General features: G+C 54.4%; 1 protein-coding gene across 3 annotated transcripts; it reads left to right on the top strand.

The window, feature by feature from the left end:
- Window positions 1–1,440: 1,440 nt before the first annotated feature.
- Window positions 1,441–13,723, top strand: HSPBP1 (HSPA (Hsp70) binding protein 1). Of its 3 annotated transcripts, none has more exons than XM_028095038.2 (8): window positions 1,441–1,631; window positions 1,986–2,280; window positions 4,162–4,366; window positions 6,496–6,720; window positions 9,201–9,356; window positions 9,473–9,569; window positions 10,106–10,217; window positions 13,419–13,723. In XM_028095038.2, the coding sequence occupies exons 2-8, from the start codon at window positions 2,077–2,079 to the stop codon at window positions 13,491–13,493; spliced, it is 1,074 nt and encodes a 357-aa protein (XP_027950839.1). In that variant the 5' UTR covers window positions 1,441–1,631; window positions 1,986–2,076; the 3' UTR covers window positions 13,494–13,723. The 3 variants fall into 3 exon arrangements, with proteins under 3 accessions (XP_027950839.1, XP_027950840.1, XP_027950838.1); XM_028095039.2 differs by having other exon boundaries at window positions 1,983–2,280; XM_028095037.1 differs by lacking the exon at window positions 1,441–1,631 and having other exon boundaries at window positions 1,942–2,280.
- Window positions 13,724–16,626: the final 2,903 nt, after the last annotated feature.

Genomic DNA, 16,626 nt, shown 5'->3' with positions numbered 1-16,626 from the left:
AGAACTGTAAAATAATAAATCTGTGTTAAGCCACCCAATTCTTCATAGTTTAAAGGCAGCAATAGAAAACTAATACAATAAAAGGGCGCCTGGGTGGCTCAGTCATTAGGCATCTGCCTTCAGCTCAGGTCATGATCCCAGGGTCCTGGGATCGAGCCCCGCATCGGGCTCCCTGCTCGGCGGGAAGCCTGCTTCTCCCTCTCCCACTCCCCCTGCTTGTGTTCCCTCTCTTGCTGTGTCTCTCTCTGTCAAATAAATAAATCAAATCTTAAAGAAAAAAAGAAAGAAAACTAATACAATAGGGCACAGGGGGTGGGGGTGGGAGCCCAGACCCCTGTCCGAGAGCTATTCTGGTCAGTGCTACAAACACCGACCACCGTGCACAACGGCTTTTACACTGTCGTCCTATTTCTGCCCCAAATATAACCCGCCACACCCCAGGCCCAGCAGTGGGATCCACCTGAGGGTGAGTACAATCTTCTCCTGGCGGGGCAGGGCCTCTAATGAAGACTAGAACCCGGGTTTCTTTAAGCCCAGCTCAAGGCAAACACCTCTACAGACCAGACCCATTCCCAAACCTGAACCCCATATGCCGTGCACAGAGTCGGTAAGCCTCCCGGAGCACCTCGTCTGGGCATTTTGCTTCAGCTCCACCTTCAAGAATCCCCTCCCTTGGGCGCCTGGGTGGCTCAGTCGGTTGAGCGACTGCCTTTGTCTCCAGTCATGATCTTGGAGTCCTGGGACCAAATCCCGCATCCGGCTCCCTGCTCAGCGGGGAGTCTGCTTCTCCCTCTGACCCTCCCCCTCTCATGTGCTCTCTCTCTCTCTCTCAAATAAATAAATAAATTAATTAATTAAAAAAAAAATCCCCCTTGCACCAGGCAAGACTCAGGGAGGATTCCAAGAGGGAGGGAGAGCCTGGGTGGTAATAAGTGTCCTCAGAGGAGCTGCAGCGGGAACCAGGCAGCCCCCTTTGACGACTGGGGAAACTGAGGCCAAGAGAGGGGTGAGGTGGGCCAACGGTGCTTACATCAAATATGAGGGGTGAGAACCCAGAGCTCCAGTCAAAGATGGGCTAGGGGTCCAGTGGAGGGTAAAAGGCCAGAGGGTGAGGGACCCGCACGACCTGCAAGGAGGGGTGGGGCCTAACGGGGAGCGACCCGCTCACCAGCACGGGGCGGGGCTTAGGGGCGGGGCGGGGCGGGGTCCAGCTGGGAGAGGCCGAAAGGCCTAGAACAGGGGCGGAGCCTGAGGTAGCAGGGAGGGGCGGGGACATAGGTGTGGGCGTGGCCCAACCGAGGAGGAGCCAGGCTGCGGGGGCGGAGCGTGCGCCAAGGCGGGGGTGGAGCTTGCACGGAGGCCGAGGGGGCGGAGCTCATTAAGGGGCGGGATCCGGATCGGGGGGCGGAGCTTAGGCCTAGCGTGGGCGGGGCCGAGCGCTGTCTCCCACCAGGTTAAGGCTTCAGAGCCTCGCACGCGGCCTCCGCCTCAGGTACGGCCCAGGTTGGGAGGGTGCTTCGGTAACTTCCGGGCGAGACCTGCGCATTTCCGGTCAAGATGGCGGCGCCCACCAGAGTCAGGTGTGGGCGACTCTGTCTTTAGTAGCGGCGGCGACTCGAGGCCCGGGGAAGGTGAGGCCCGGGGAAGTGAGGTCCTCCCCGCTTGGGCTCCCCCTCTTTGGAGAGGAAGGGGGGGATTTGTTGCTAAGACGCCCGAAAGGAGGGTTTGTTGCTATGGAGGCCGGGCAGTGGGGTTGCTAAGAGACGGGAACGCATTTAGTGGAGATGGGGGAGGGGGTTGCTGGTTGCTAGGTGGAGTGGGTGGGGCCTGTTGCGGGGGGGGGGAAGGAGAGGCCTTTGACTTTGGGGAAGGGTCCCGTTGGTATGGAGGAAGGAGAGGGGGCTGTGGTTAAGGTGGGTGCGGGCAGAGTGGTTTGGGGTCATGGGGGGGCTCGGAGCTCCCCTAAAACGTCACCTTCTCAGCAGACCCTCAGGAGTCGACCCGTCAGGACGCCAGAGGTACCTCAGCGGTGATCACCCCCTACCCCAAACCCATCCTTCCCTTCACAAACAGCCCATGGCGGACCAAGGCTCGGGGGGCAGCCGCCTCCCCCTGGCGCTGCCCTCAGCCTCCCAGGGTTGCTCATCAGGGGGCGGCGGCTCGTCGGTGGGGAACTCGGGCCACCCCCCGCCCCCGAGAAACCTCCAAGGCCTGCTGCAGTTGGCTATCACGGCGGGCTCCGAGGAACCAGACCCCCCTCCAGAACCCATGAGTGAGGAGGTAAAGATGGGGACCCGGCGCAGTGGGGGGCGGGGTGCCCTGGGCAGGGGCGGAGTCCAGGGGTGAAGGCAGAGCAGTAGGCTGTATTTGTGCTGCGTGGGTTATTGTAGACCGAAGGCCAGAGCTCACAAGTGTCTGGGAGGGCGGGTTCCTGCATCCCAGCACCGCGCTGGGATGCACAGTAGCTTCGTGGTAAAAAGAAGGAGGGGAGGGTTCTCAGAGCCAGGCCGACCTGGTTTCAGCAATATCCAGCTGTGTGACCGTGGGCATATCGCTTCATCTCTATGAACAGCAAGGTCTTTTTGTTTGTTTGTTTGTTTGTTTGTTTGAAGATTCTATTTATTTATTTGAGATAGAGCGTGCACAAGTGGTGGGGAAGGGCAGAGGAAGAGGGAGAAGCAGACACCCCGCTGAGCAGAGAGCCCAAGGTGGGGCTCCATCCCAGGACCCTGGGATCATGACCTGAGCCAAAGGCAGACGCTTAACTGACTGAGCCACCCAGGCGCCCCTGAGCAAGGTCTTTATTTGCAAGCTGGTGGTGGTAATAAGAGAGTAGTGGTACCTCATAGCTTTTTTCTGACAGTGCCAGGTACAGAGGCAGCAGGCTGTTCTCATGAAGACTTAGGTGTGACTTCAGGCTTTGTGGATGGCTGACTGTGTGACCTTGGCATGTCACAACTTTTCTGGGCCTCAGTTTTCTCGTCTGTGAAGTGGGGATGACAGTAACACTCAGAGGGTTGTCTTGGAGATGAGTAGCAATATCGGTTATATGTGATGTTTAGTTGGCATTGGTGTTTCCATTGTATAAAACATCACGCTAACCCAGTGACATCCATGATGTCATTGAAGCTTTAGGGCAATAAGGTAGGAACAGGCACAGAAAGATTAACATCTTGCCCAAATTGTTCCGGGACTATGACTACAGAGCCCGCATATTTGCATTGACAGGCCTGGAGAAAAAATAAAATTCAGTGGCCAGCTCTCAGCTGTCATCTTACTTGACCTAATAGGCAGCATTTGATTACTGGCCACCTCCTTGATTTCTTTCTTCATTTGGTTTCTGGAACAACATAGTGTCCTGGTTTTCATCCTCACTCACTGGCTCTCCTTCCCGTTTCTTCTGTCGGCTCTTCCTCATTCCCCAGCCTCTGAATGATGGCACACACCAGGGCTCTTCTCATCCCTACCTGCGCTCACTTCCTTTGTGATCTCATATCATGTTGAGACTTTACGCCGACGACTCTGAAGTTTATATCTCTAGACCAGTGGTTCTGATTTGATTCCCCTCGGGACATTTGGCGACCCGTGGAGACATGTTGCGTTGTCCCACTCGGGGTCGGGGGGTGGGGTGGGCTACTGGCGTTTAGTGGGTAGAGACCAGGGATGCTGCTCAACATCCTACCGTGTGCAGGACAGCGGCATCCCCTCCCCCCCACCCCTGAACTCTCCAGCTCAGTGTGTCAGTAGAGCCAGGGTTGAGAAAGCCAGGTCTAGGCTGGACCTCCTCCCTGAGCTTCAGGCAGCCTACTCAATATTTTACCTTGGGTGCGTCATAGATCCCTTGAACTTAACACGGTGGAAAATGAGCTCTAATCTCTACTCCTCTTGCTCCACACCTGCTTCTCGTACCGTTTTCCCCATCTCCTGGTTGCTCTGGACAGACCTGGGAGTCCCTTCTCTCACACCCCATAGCCAGTCTCTCCGTAAATCTAGTCCCTAGAAAATTGTCAGTGGGAAAGACACTCAGTAGGCATCTGTTGATTGAAGGAACAGGGAGTTCTCAGATGTTGACTGTTATAAGTAACAAGTGTTATTCATGAATTCGTTCCTGATGGAGGTTTGCTTCTTTCCCCCACCCTCCTGCCCTGTGTTATACGCCAGAGGCGGCAGTGGCTGCAGGAGGCTATGTCAGCTGCCTTCCGGGGCCAGCAGGAGGAAGTGGAGCAGATGAAGAACTGCCTTCGAGTACTGTCCCAGCCTACACCCTCCTTGGCTGCTGAGGCTGACCTGGCCGCTGACCAGCAGGAGCGCGAGGGGGCCCTGGAGCTGCTGGCCGACCTGTGTGAAAACATGGACAATGCTGCAGGTACACCTGGGCCCACCCGCGGCTGCCCCTTGGTCTTCCTCTGTCTCTTTCCTCCACCTTAGCCCCACATCCTGCTGTGGCTCAGCTCTTGTCCTTTCTCTCGGGGACCACACCATCAGCCTCTTCCCCACCCTTCCACCTCCAGCCTCTACCTGTCTAGTCTGGCTCCAACGGAGGCCCCAGCTAAGACTGCCCTGTCTTCCTGCTTGGTCCTCTTGCCATCGGGAGGAGACTTTCTCTCACCCCACCCACCTGATAGCAGGTCTACCTCCCTGATGTTCTCCAAAACTGGTCATTTCTCCCTAGTCTCTTGGCAGTGCACTGTCACTCCCTAGAATATGAGTGAGGAGGTGCTTCTGGGCGGCATGGTCAGAGAAGGCCTCCCCAAGGCGTGCCATTTGATCGGAGACCTGAAGCGAGTGAGCAGGTTATGAGATCAGCTCTGGATCTCATTTTAAGAAGGCATTCCAGGCAGAGGGAATGGCCAGTGCAAAGGCCCTGAGGTGGGAACCTGCCTTGTATGTGCGGGAATAGTGGTAAGGCCAGCATGGCAGAGTGCACTGAGTGAGAGGCTGGGGGTAGGAGGTGACGCTGGGTGTGCAGGGCCTTGCAGGTTGAAGCAGGCGCTGTGGGTTTTGTTCTAAATGCCGAAGAGCTGATAGGAGGACGGCATTCCTCTTTCTTTTGGAGCGACGTGACATAGCCATTGAGGGTGTAGATGTGTCTTCTCTAGATGTTTCATGTAAGTGGAATCATAGAATATGCGAGCTCTTGTGACTGGCTTCCCTGAGTTTGATGTTTTCGAGGTTCTCCCACGTTGTAGCCTGTATCGGAGCTTTATTCCTTCATATGGCGGCTGATACCCCACATGTCGTTTATCCGTTCTCAGTTGATGGGCATTTGGGTCCTTTCCCCCTTTGGTTACTGAGAATAATGCTGCTGTGAGCCTTGGTTCCCACTTTCCAGGGTTTGGGATATTTACGTAGCAGTGGACCTATGATAACCCTGCGTCTGACTTTTTGAGGAACTGCCGAGCTCACCAGTACCACTTTATTCATAAGAACAGGTGGTGGGCCGTAGTTTGCCAAGCCCTGGTCTAGGGGATGTTCTGATTGTCACAAAGATTGGGGGTCAGTACTAGCATCTAGTGGGCTGGAGTCTGGAACCCTAACCCCCCCAAATGCTGGCATTTTTGAGACATGCTGGCCTTGTATTTTTTTAAAGATTTTATTTATTTATTCATAAGAGACAGAGAGAGAGAGGCAGAGGGAGAAGCAGGCTCCCCGTTGAGCAGGGAGCCCGATGCGGGACTCGATCCCAGGATCCTGGGATCATGACCTGAGCCAAAGGCAGACGCTTAACCATCTGAGCCACCCAGGCACCCAAGACATACTGGCCTTGGAGGGACCCCTGGTTGGGCGCTTGATGGAGCCTGCACTTGAGGCAGGCTCCCCCCCCCCCCCCCCCCCCCCCGTAGCCAGCCTGCCCCTCCAGCCTCACCTGCTGTGTTCGTGTGTGAGGCCTGCCATCTGCCATAGCCTCAGGGGCTGAAACAGAAATGTATTTTCTCAGGGCTCTGGAGGCTGGAAGTCTGAGATCCAGGTGTGGGCGGGGCTGGTTTTCTCCTGGGCTTGGTCTCCTTGGTTTGCAGACAGCTGCCTTCTCCCTCTGTCCTCATGTGGTTTTCCCCGTGTGCCTCTCTGTGTCCTGATGTCCTCTTAGAAGGACACCAGTCTTACCACCAGGATTAGGACTTACCCTGAGGACCTCACTTTACCTGGATGATTTTTTTTTTTTAAGATTTTATTTATTTATTTGACAGAGACACAGCGAGAGAGGGAACACAAGCAGGGGGAGTGGGAGAGGCAGAAGCAGATTTCCCGCAGAGCAGGGATCCTGATGCGGGGCTCGATCCCAGGACCCTGGGATCATGACCTGACCCGAAGGCAGACGCTCAACGACTGAGCCACCCAGGCACCCCTACCTGGATGATCTCTTAAAAGGCCCTGTCTCCAACTAGTCACATCCTGAGGCACTTGAGGGGTTGGGCCTTCAACATGCGAATTTTGGGGGGGTGCACAGCTCAGCCCATACCAGCTGGACTCTCATGTCCCCACTCTCTGGCACAGACTTCTGCCAACTGTCAGGCATGCACCTGCTGGTGGGCCGGTACCTGGAGGCGGGGCCCGCAGGGCTGCGGTGGCGGGCAGCGCAGCTCATCGGCACATGCAGCCAGAACGTGGCGGCCATCCAGGAGCAGGTGCTGGGCCTGGGCGCCCTGCGCAAGTTGCTGCGGCTGCTTGACCGGGACGCCTGCGACTTGGTGCGCGTGAAGGCTCTCTTCGCCATCTCCTGTGAGTGTCTGGGGCAGCCGGGGAGGGGCGGATGGAGAGGGGCCGTGTTGGTTCATTTATTCCCATTGCCAGTGAAGACTCTGTGCTGGGTGTCGGGGACGGGGTGGCAAGCTGGCCAACCCCTCGCTAGTCGGACAGTCAGATCCTGATGATGCAGGAGCACCGCCCAGCTTCAGTGCTTCACGCACATCAGGGTCCTCGGCTTCCGCACTTTCGATGTTCCTCGTGGTGAGGAGGGGGCCGGCCTGTGCATGGTGGGGTGTTGAGCGGCACCCCGGCCCCCACCCATTAGAGATACCAGTGGCTCCCACTCATGCTGCCTCCTGGGGGTCAGATGCCGGGATGGGGATGATGCCAGCGCCTGTGGGGCACTCTCTCTATGCCAGGCCCCACGCCAAGCCCTGTGCGAGTGTGTTAACTTGGTTAGTCCACACACACAGACTCTGAGGTAGAGAGACCGGATCTACATGGAGGAGGGACCAGGCCAGGTCGCCTAGGCGAGAGCCCGGGGCACCCTGCAAGGTCATGCAGATGTGGGGTTTGAGCCCAGGCAATGTTCTTAACCATGTGCTGGGCCCCTGTCAGTGTGTGTGCCGTCCTGGGGGCCCCCACTGGACTGTTTCCTCCTCCTTAAATCAGCTTTATGGAGATAGAATTCACAGGCTATGCTGTTCATCCTTTTCAAGTTCAGTGCATTCACTAGCTTGTGCAGTGGCGATGATCACTGTCTAACTCCAGAACATTTCCATCACTCCCAGAAGAAGCCGCATTCCTGTTAGCAGTCCCTCCTCACCCCCTCCCTCCAGGCCCTGGCAGCCAGCAGCCTGCTTCTTGTCTCCATGGATTTGCCTGCCCTGGACGTGTCCACCATGTGGCCTTTTGTGTCTGGCTTCTTTCACTGAGCATCATGTTCTCCGGGTTCATCTGCATTTATAGCCTGTACTGACGCCTCATGCCTTTTTATGGCTGAATAATAGGTCATTTATGAAGGGGCCGTGTTTTGTTTACCCGTTCATCAGTTGTTCAGTGGGACATCAGGCAGTGTCTGCCTCTGGCTGTGTGAATAGTGCTGCCGTGAACCACGTGGACAAGGTTCTGCGTGGTCGTGTGTTTTCCTTTCTCCTGGGTGTGCACGCCTGGGGTCGGAGTTCCTGGGCAATACGGCAGCCCCATGGTTCTCTGTTTGAAGTTGGAGGAGAACCCGTTTCTTCCACTCCCAACATTTGTGACACTGAATGTGTGTGTGGGGCTTACAGACGACCAGTTTTCCAACTCTCTGGATGCCTGCCGGGTGATCTACAGTCCCATTCTCTTCCATTCTGATGCTGACTCCCTGGGGTTGGCACATCTCCACAGGTTAAGGGCTCAGTTCTACGAGATGGCCCCTGTTTCAGACACCCGTCGAAAGTTTGGGCCTTCTGGGGGCGTCTGGCTGGCTGAGTCCGTACACCGCGCAACTCTTGATCTCAGGGTCGTGAGTTCGAGGCCCATGTTGGGTGTAGAGTTTAACTTAAAAAAAAAAAAGAAAGTTTGGGCTTCCTGTACTTCCTAGTTACTGGCTGTATATTAGGCGTTCCCATGATCCCCTCCTCAGGTTCGATAGTTTGCTAGAATAGCTCACAGAACTCAGGGAAGTACCTGTGTTTAGTGGCCATTACAAAGGATACAGATGAGCAGCCAGATGAAGAGGTGCACAGGGCGAGGTCTAGAAGGGTCCTGAGCGCAGGAGCTTCTGTGCTTGAGGAGTTGGGTGCGCCATCGTCCTGGCACACGCATGTGTCACTAACCCAGAAGCTCTCTGAAGCCCACCGTTCGGGGATTTTTATGGAGGCTTTCTCATGGAGGCATGATGGATCGTTAAGTCCACCCCCGTCCTTCTTCTCTCTCTGGAGGCTGGGAGATGGGGCTGGAAGTTCCAAGCTTCTAATCATGGCTTGGTATTTCTGTAAGGAAACCCCATCCAGGAGCCCACCCAGAGTCCCCTCACTGGAAGAAAAGATGCTCCCATCACTCAGGAAGTCCAACGGGTTTTAAGAGCTTGCTGTCAGGAATGGAGGCAGAGACAAAATACATATTTGTCGTGTCATGCTGGCCCTGGTAAAAGAACAGGGAGGCTGCAAAGGAATTCTGGCAAGAGCGAGGGAAAGAGTCCTGGAATGGGTGGCATCTGGAAAGTCCTGTCCAAAACTGGAGAGACAGGTGGACACACAGACCTCGGGTGGCTCGGCCATAAAGGGTAGACAGAGAGACTCCGTTCCCCAGAGGTACCAAGAGCCAGAGTGATGCGGGAGGGATGGGGCAGAGTTTTCTTCCAAAAGCTGACATTAATTATATCTCAATAAAAAAAATACTTAAAAGTTAACGCTTATGAAGCACAGGCCTGTCGAAGTTGATAGTGAGTTTGGTGAAGGTGGTGATGATTCTGGTGAGGGTGGTGACGGTGACTTCGAGGCCCCTCCCTCTCTCTCGCCTCCCCCCAGGCCTGGTCCGGGAGCAGGAGGCTGGGCTGCTGCAGTTCCTTCGCCTGGATGGCTTCTCCGTCTTAATGCGGGCCATGCAGCAGCAGGTGCAAAAGCTCAAGGTCAAGTCAGCGTTCCTGCTGCAGAACCTGCTGGTGGGCCACCCCGAACACAAAGGTGGGGCGGCCAGGGCAGGGGGCCCAGGGACGATCCCCAAGGGAGGGTGGGGAGGAGGGGAGTGCCTGGGGGAGGGGTGTGGACTGCCCCTCTGACCCCCAAGACCCTTCCCCCAGGGACCCTGTGCTCCATGGGGATGGTCCAGCAGCTGGTGGCCCTGATCCGGACAGAACACAGCCCCTTCCATGAGCATGTGCTTGGAGCCCTGTGCAGGTATGCTGGGGCCTCCGAGAGGACGAGGCCCTGGGGCAGGTGCCCCTACCTCTCGGGCTGACACCCCTGGGCTCCAGCCCACCAGCCTCCTTCCCTCTAGGATTCAGGACTTTGGGCCTTTCCCTCGGAGGGGGCAGGAATCATTGTGCTGGAGCTCCCTGAGCATTCGTTTATTCACGTGTCAGGGGCTGACCCAGCAGCCTGGAAGGAGGGGGAGAGTCTCTCTGACCCGCACACAGGACCAGCAGATTAGCATCCAGAGAAGATGACAGAATGGAGCAGCTGCTCGAGCAGGTGGCAGCTCCAGCGTGCAGAGTGGGCTCCAGGCCAGGCTCTGTGCTAGGCGCCTTGTTTTGTACAAGTCTCCTCGTAGGCCCTTGGAGGGTGGGGACCGCGTGAGGCCTGTATTGCAGATGGGGAAACTGAAGCCCAGTGTGGGGAGCCGTCTTGCCTGGGCTCCTGGGAGAGCAGTGGCCGGGGTGGGGTGCAGCCCCGTGCAGAGGGAGGTCCCAAGGACTGCTCTCCTGTCCCCGCAGCCTGGTGACAGACTTCCCCCAGGGCGTGCGGGAGTGCCGGGAGCCTGAGCTGGGCCTGGAGGAGCTCCTCCGTCATCGCTGCCGGCTGCTGCAGCAGCACGAGGAGTACCAGGTAGGCCGGCGGGGCCCGTGCGCCCTGTGCGTCAGGCGTCTGTCTCCCTGCCTCCTGGCTCACGTGTTCTCCCGCCATTGGTTCAGCAGGTGCTTCTTGCCCCCTCCCGCGTGCCTCGTGCCATGCCAGCGCCACAGGCCGGCAGGAGAACGAGCTTGGCGTGTTTTAAGGGGTTAACAAAGTCATTTATTTATTATTCACATTTTATAAGTATTTACCTCCTATCAGATATTCAATAATTATTTGATAAATCAATGATAAAAGGCAACCCATTAAATATTTAATTAAAAATAATTAAGTAGATAACGAGTAACAGATAAACAACTCAGCTGTTTAATTAGATAATAAGTAACAAGTGATAAATAGCAGCGCATTAGATATTTAGATAGATCAGTAACAAATAAGTGATAACTCAGATAATTAGATCATTAGTAACGCATATGTGATAAAGAGTGACTGATTGAATATTCATATAGTTTAGTTTACTAAACGATTAAGTGGGTTAGCTGGCTGATGATAAAGTACTGCCCAGATGTTGGTGCCCCCCCTCCCAGGACATCTGCTCTACTCAGTCCGTTCCTCCGTGACACTGTCGAGTGTTTCCAGAGAGCTGCAGGGAGTGAGGAGTGAGGGTGACCAGGAGAGGCACGTTGCCCACCCCCAGATGCTTGCCCTGACCCCATCGTAAGGACACATGGACATACGCGCCCATGGGGTTCTGGGGGTTTCAGCCGGGGAGCGTGTCCGTTGTTGCTTGCTGTATTGGCGCATCCGTTCCCTGAGCTACTGGCGTGCCAAAGCCTGGGCAGGACCCACCTGGTGAGGGAGGCCTCATGCGAACTGACCAACACTCCTTTTGTTTTGTTTTTTTTTCTTTCAAAAAAACTTTCACAACTTTCTTAGGGGTATAATTGTCATATAATAAACTCCACTTACCGGAAGTGTGCCATGTGAGTTTAGACACGGGGACACATCTGTGGAAACCCCATCTTTCCATCCCTCCATTGGTCAGGGGCGGCTCACCCACGCGCCAAGCCCTGAGCTGAGCGCCGGGGATTTGGTGAGGAGCAAAAAGATCCATCCTTGGTTCTCACGGGGCCCGGGGGGTGACAGAGAAACGTGTAGACGAACACACAGAAGGACGTATTTACAAATACACACCTAGTGTGTGTGTATACGTGCATGTAGGATACAGGCAGTATTTCCATCTGTGTAATTTAACATTCCGTTCTGCATAGTGTGACAGCAGGAAGTTACGACTACGGTGAAGGAGACAACCTATGAGGGGACAGAGAAGGCTGGGCAGTGGTCTTTTCCACACGGTGCTGTGTTCGTTTCCAACAGCTGCTCTAATTCTACCACAGACTGGGTGGCTTAGCAAGAAACGCATTGTCTCACAGTTCTGGGGACCAGGAGTCTGAAGTCAGGTTGTCGGCAGGGGCTGCTCCCTCTGAAGGCTCTAGGGGGAGAATCCTTCCTCTTCCAGCCGCTAGTAGTAGCTGGCAATCCTTGGCATTCCTTGGCTTATCGATACACCACTCCTGTCTCTTCACATGGCCTTCTTTCCTATGTGTCTGTGTCTTGGAAATCTTTCCAGATACTTAAATAGAGGTCTGTTTTAATTTTTTTCTTTTTTAAATTTTTTATTTATTTGAGAGAGAAAGCATGAGCGGGGGAAGGGGGAGGAGCCAAAGGAGAGGGAGAAGCAGACTCCCTGCTGAGCAGGGAGCCAGACACGGGGCTTGATCCCAGGACCTCAGGATCATGACCTGAGCTGAAGGCAGACGCTTAACCCACTGAGCCACCCAGGCGCCCCGAGGTCTGCTTGAATTTTAGCATAATTGAATAATGCAGTTGGCATGGTATTCTGTAAGGTGACTCTGTTCATGACGTAGTCCTCTTTTGTATTTTTGTAGGTAAATTTAAGAATTAAATTTCATGAATGCTTTCTCGTGAAAAGGTCCTGTGGTCATGTGGTTCAAAATTCAAGATGCATAGGAGGGTCAACAGTGATGAGTCTCCCTGCTGCCCCCGTCCCTAACCACCCAGTACCTCCCCCAGTTCCGTGCGTGGCCTTCCCAAGGTAGTCTGGGCACACAGGCAAATGTGCGTATAAATTCTTCTCTTTTCCTCTCTCCCCTTTGTGCAAAATCTGCCTGTCCTGACCACCTTGCCTCATTCCCTTTCATAACATCTCAGGAAGGGGTACAGAAGGAGCGTGTTTTGTGTTGGCCATCATGGCTTTTTCCTGTTTCCTTTCATAGCTGCAAGGTAGGTCGCTTCTTTCTTGTCATGACCCCCTTAATGGACACTCTGGTTGCTGCTACCAGCTCTGCTAAAAGAATAACCCTTTACCTATGTTTCTTTGTACGCGTGAGTATGTCTATAGAGCAATTTCCAGAAAGGGAAAAGCTGGGTAGGTTAAAGGTGAACTTACAGAGTTAAGGGCCCTTTTTGCTAGGTATTGCCAAGTTGCTCTTTATAAAGGTTGAACCAGTTGTCACTCCAACCATGAGAATGCCCAAGGGGACCTAAAGCCATTGGACTTTTTTTTTTTCCCTCAAGCTGTTTGGTGAAAAGTAGTATTCTGGTCCGGTTTACATTTGCGTTTCTTCCATGAGTAAAGTTGGACAGCTTTCCTTTCTTGTGAACTGTTCATTCATATGTTGTGCCCATTTATCTACGGGGTGGTGGTTTTTGCAGTTGATTTATTAAAGCTGTTGAACTATTAAATATGTTAGCCTTTTCTAACAAGTTGCACATTTTCCACCCCAAACTGTTTTTCTTTAATTTTTGTTTCTGGCATCTTTTTGCCATGCAGATAACCTTTTATGTTCATGCGGTCCAACCTGTGAGTGCTTCTTTCTTGGTTTCTGGGGTTTGTACCTATGGAAGGGGTTTTGATTTTAAGTGGGGATTAGTAGGAGTCGGTCATACCCGGTAGGTAGAGCCCAAGGGGCTGAGGTGAGCACAGACCAGTGGGGTGAGACGGCCGCTGGGAGACCCCCGTTCTGGTTCGGTAATCCAGGCACAGGTGAGAAGAGAAAGTGAGCCATGGACCTCAGCTGAAGTCAGAGAACCCTGGGAGGCTTCTGGGGCAGGCAGTGAGGAGGGAGGAGAAGCCATCTCTGGGTGCAGAGCATGCTGGAAGCAGGAGCCCGCTGCGCACTCAGGGCTCCCACCCTTGTTCCCCCAATCCAGGAGGAGCTGGAGTTCTGCGAGAAGCTGCTACAGACCTGTTTCTCCAGCCCGACGGATGACAGCATGGATCGGTGAAACCTGGTGGCTTATCACCCCCTCTCCGTGGGAAGCCCGGGCGTCCTGCCTCCCAAGGGAGAGCAGGGCCTTGATGGTGCGCGGCCAGGGCGTGCCAGCCCGTCTCTGCTCAGCCCCTGCCGGGGGCGCTGAGGAAGGCGCCGGCTCCCTGGACCCCACCCCTCACGCTCTCGCTGCGTTCCCCCTTCTGCGTCCACACTGCTCTTCTAATAAAGGTGTTTCTCCTTCGACTCCTTCGCTGCGGCCTTCATCACCTCTCCTGGAGGGTGCCTGGGGGGGAGGGGCACGACCTTAGGGGACCTAGGCGCCGTGGAGGAGAGGGCAGCGGGCGGAGCCCGGGCATAACCGTGCTGCTCTCTACAGTCCAGAGCCCTCGTGTCTCGTCTTCTCAGCCTCCCTGGACAGGGAGGGTGAGGGACACCCGACCTTCGTTTTGGCTCACCTGTTGTCTCCGGCTGCTCCATCTGAAGAACGCAGGCTGCCTGCCCTGGGGCGGAAGCCATGTCATTTCCCAGCGTCCGTGCAGAGGCGCGTCGTGTGACTTCACGTCGGCCGGTCAGAGGCCACCGCGGGGGCTTCCGGGGCGCTGGTGCTGGGAGACGGCGGGGGCAGGCGCCCTGAGCGGGGGCCTCGTTCCCGCTCCAAAGCGCTGAGCCGTCTCCAGCCTTCTCCGAGTTTGGGGCGTTGAGGCAGGCCTCCTTTCATTTCATAAATTCCTTGTCAGTTTAGCTAAAGGAGGTTTTATCATTTGCAACCCAGGCTCCTGGCCAGTGCCGTTTTTCACACGAGGAATCCGAGCCCGGGGTGCTTGAACCGTGGGCAGAAGCTCACAAAGCCAGGTTTCAGACAAAGCTGTGCTCCTCCTCCCCTATTCGGGTTTCCTAGCTCCATTTGATGTAGACGAATTCCTCTCGTGTGGAATTTACTCGTACTCCTGGGATTTGGGAGGGACAGATTATTTTCACCCTTCTTCCCAAATTCAGGATAAAGCGAAAGGTAGCTACAGGATCCGAGAATTGGAGATCAAGTATCACCTTTATTACTATTAGCAGCGATCAGAGGAAGTGGCTTTAGTCTTGCTGCTTCCACACCCCAGCATTAGACATGCTTGCCTGTCCGGTCACAGGCAGCACTGGATAAGCACAGGCCTTCCCTTGGGTGCAGCAGGCCAGACACTGGGCAGGCTGCCTCTGAGAGAGGGAGAGCTGGAGTGAGCCACGATGCCCATCCAATCTGGCAAATTGTTCCTCAGCCCCTGGGAGGGGTGGAGAGGCCAGGAGAAAGACACTAAGCGGTTGAAGTTACTCCATATGGAAATGTGAACAATGGGGAATGGGTGTTCGCACCAGACACTTTAAGAAGCCGCTTCCAATTCTTTTTTTTTTTTTTTTTTAAGATTTATTTGAGAGAGAGTGTGTGCCCACGCAAGCAGGGGAGGGTCAGGAGAGGGAGGGAGAGAATCTCAAGCAGACTCCCCGCTGAGCACAGAGCTCAACCCAGGGCTCCATGCCATGACCCCGAGATCATGACCTGAGCTGAAACCGAGTCCCACGCTTAACTGAGTCACCCAGGCACCCTGCCCCTTCCAGTTCTAATGCACATAACAGTATGGTCAACCTGTGAGTTCTGATAGGGTGGAGACACAGATTTCAGTCCTTAAAGCTTCTGCAGCTTCCCGGTTCTTCCAGACTGACCATGTCAACTTCTCAGGTTTCATTTGGTGGTTGAATATGGCTACACCCCCATCCCTCAGTTCCTGAACTTATGTGTTAAAATAATATGGCAACTATGCAATCATATCGGCAGAAAAAAACCCAAAATGCTGAGTAAAAGATAAAAGAATGTGACAGAGGAAGAGATGACTCAAGGAACAGAAGGAAATGCCTCCCCCTTGCTTCAAGCTGAATAACAATAGGAACCTGGGTCCATTTTAAAATAAAACCTCAAAGATGAAAAGGTAAGATTGGCAAAACTAAGGAAACAGAGGACTGTGGTGGATTGTTCAGGAAATACTTGCTCCCTCCCATTCCACCTCCGTGAGAGTGGTACACTTTCCTACCCCGTGGGGTGTGCAGTGTAAATGCCTGTCCCACGACTCTGGGCTTGATCGTGTGACTTGCTTTGACCAACGGATGGTAGCGAGGTGAGACAACTAGGGACTTGAAATGTGCTAAAAGATGGGCTTGACCTCAGGTGCTTCTGCCTTTCCTTAGGAGATGGTGGCCTCGGTAGCCTATGGTGCCAGAATATGAGAGACCTGGGAAGCAGAACCAGCCTTGCAGAACCAGCCTTGTCACCACCCTTCACAATGGCAGCTCCAAGTTGTGAACCTGACCCAGGCTGCCCAGGTGGTGACCGTCACACGGCAGTAGATAGCTGTTACAAGGACCAAAAAACGTCCCATGCAACAAATACAGTGGAAATAGCAAGGCCCAGAAGAGACATGTGATTATAAGTGGACACATGTGGAAATGACAAAGATCGTTACAGAAAGGAGAGAGAAGCTATGTGAAGGACAAATGCATAGTTGGCATCCTTGAAACGGAGAACAAACAACCAGTACAGGAAAACGTACTCAACCATACGATTCAATAAAATGTCTCTGAAATTTAAAAAAAAAGTAAATCTGTGGTTGAAAGATGCAAGTTGATTCAGTACACGCACTCGCTCGTCTGATCCTTACAGTGGGCCTGTAACATGGGGATGGGGGACATCAAAGGTGGGGACACTGAAGCAACAGTAAGACACGGCCCGGGCAAAGGCACGCAGGTGGGACCGAAGTCAGCCTGCAGCCGAAAAGGCGTCAAGAACCGCGCGGTATCGGAGCACCCAGCCTTGGCTGGAGAGAAAACCCGATGTGGATTACCCAGGAGCTGGACCCTGGAGCCAAAGCAGGACTATAATTGGACGAGACGGAGTAGCGAATGGATTTCCAAAAGGAGCGAGCGGGAAGAGAAATCCTGGAGCAGGATTCACTCTGCACTTTGGAACGGAGTCGTAGAGAAACGCCGGCGGCGTGCAACGGCGCTTGCGCATTGGGTCGCCTGGGTTTATTCTGGGTTTATTCGGGGAGAGACCGTTGGCCCAAACCAGCGCAAGCGCATCTGCGCCCTGCGCCGGCTGGGCCGGTGGG

The sequence above is a fragment of the Eumetopias jubatus genome, unplaced genomic scaffold, assembly GCF_037043125.1.
Source record: "Eumetopias jubatus isolate StellerSeaLion01/CBP00866 unplaced genomic scaffold, mEumJub1_p1.0 scaffold_10, whole genome shotgun sequence".
Classification (NCBI taxonomy): domain Eukaryota; kingdom Metazoa; phylum Chordata; class Mammalia; order Carnivora; family Otariidae; genus Eumetopias; species Eumetopias jubatus.
Note: the sequence above shows the minus strand (reverse complement) of the source record. Positions and strands in the feature narration are given on the sequence as shown.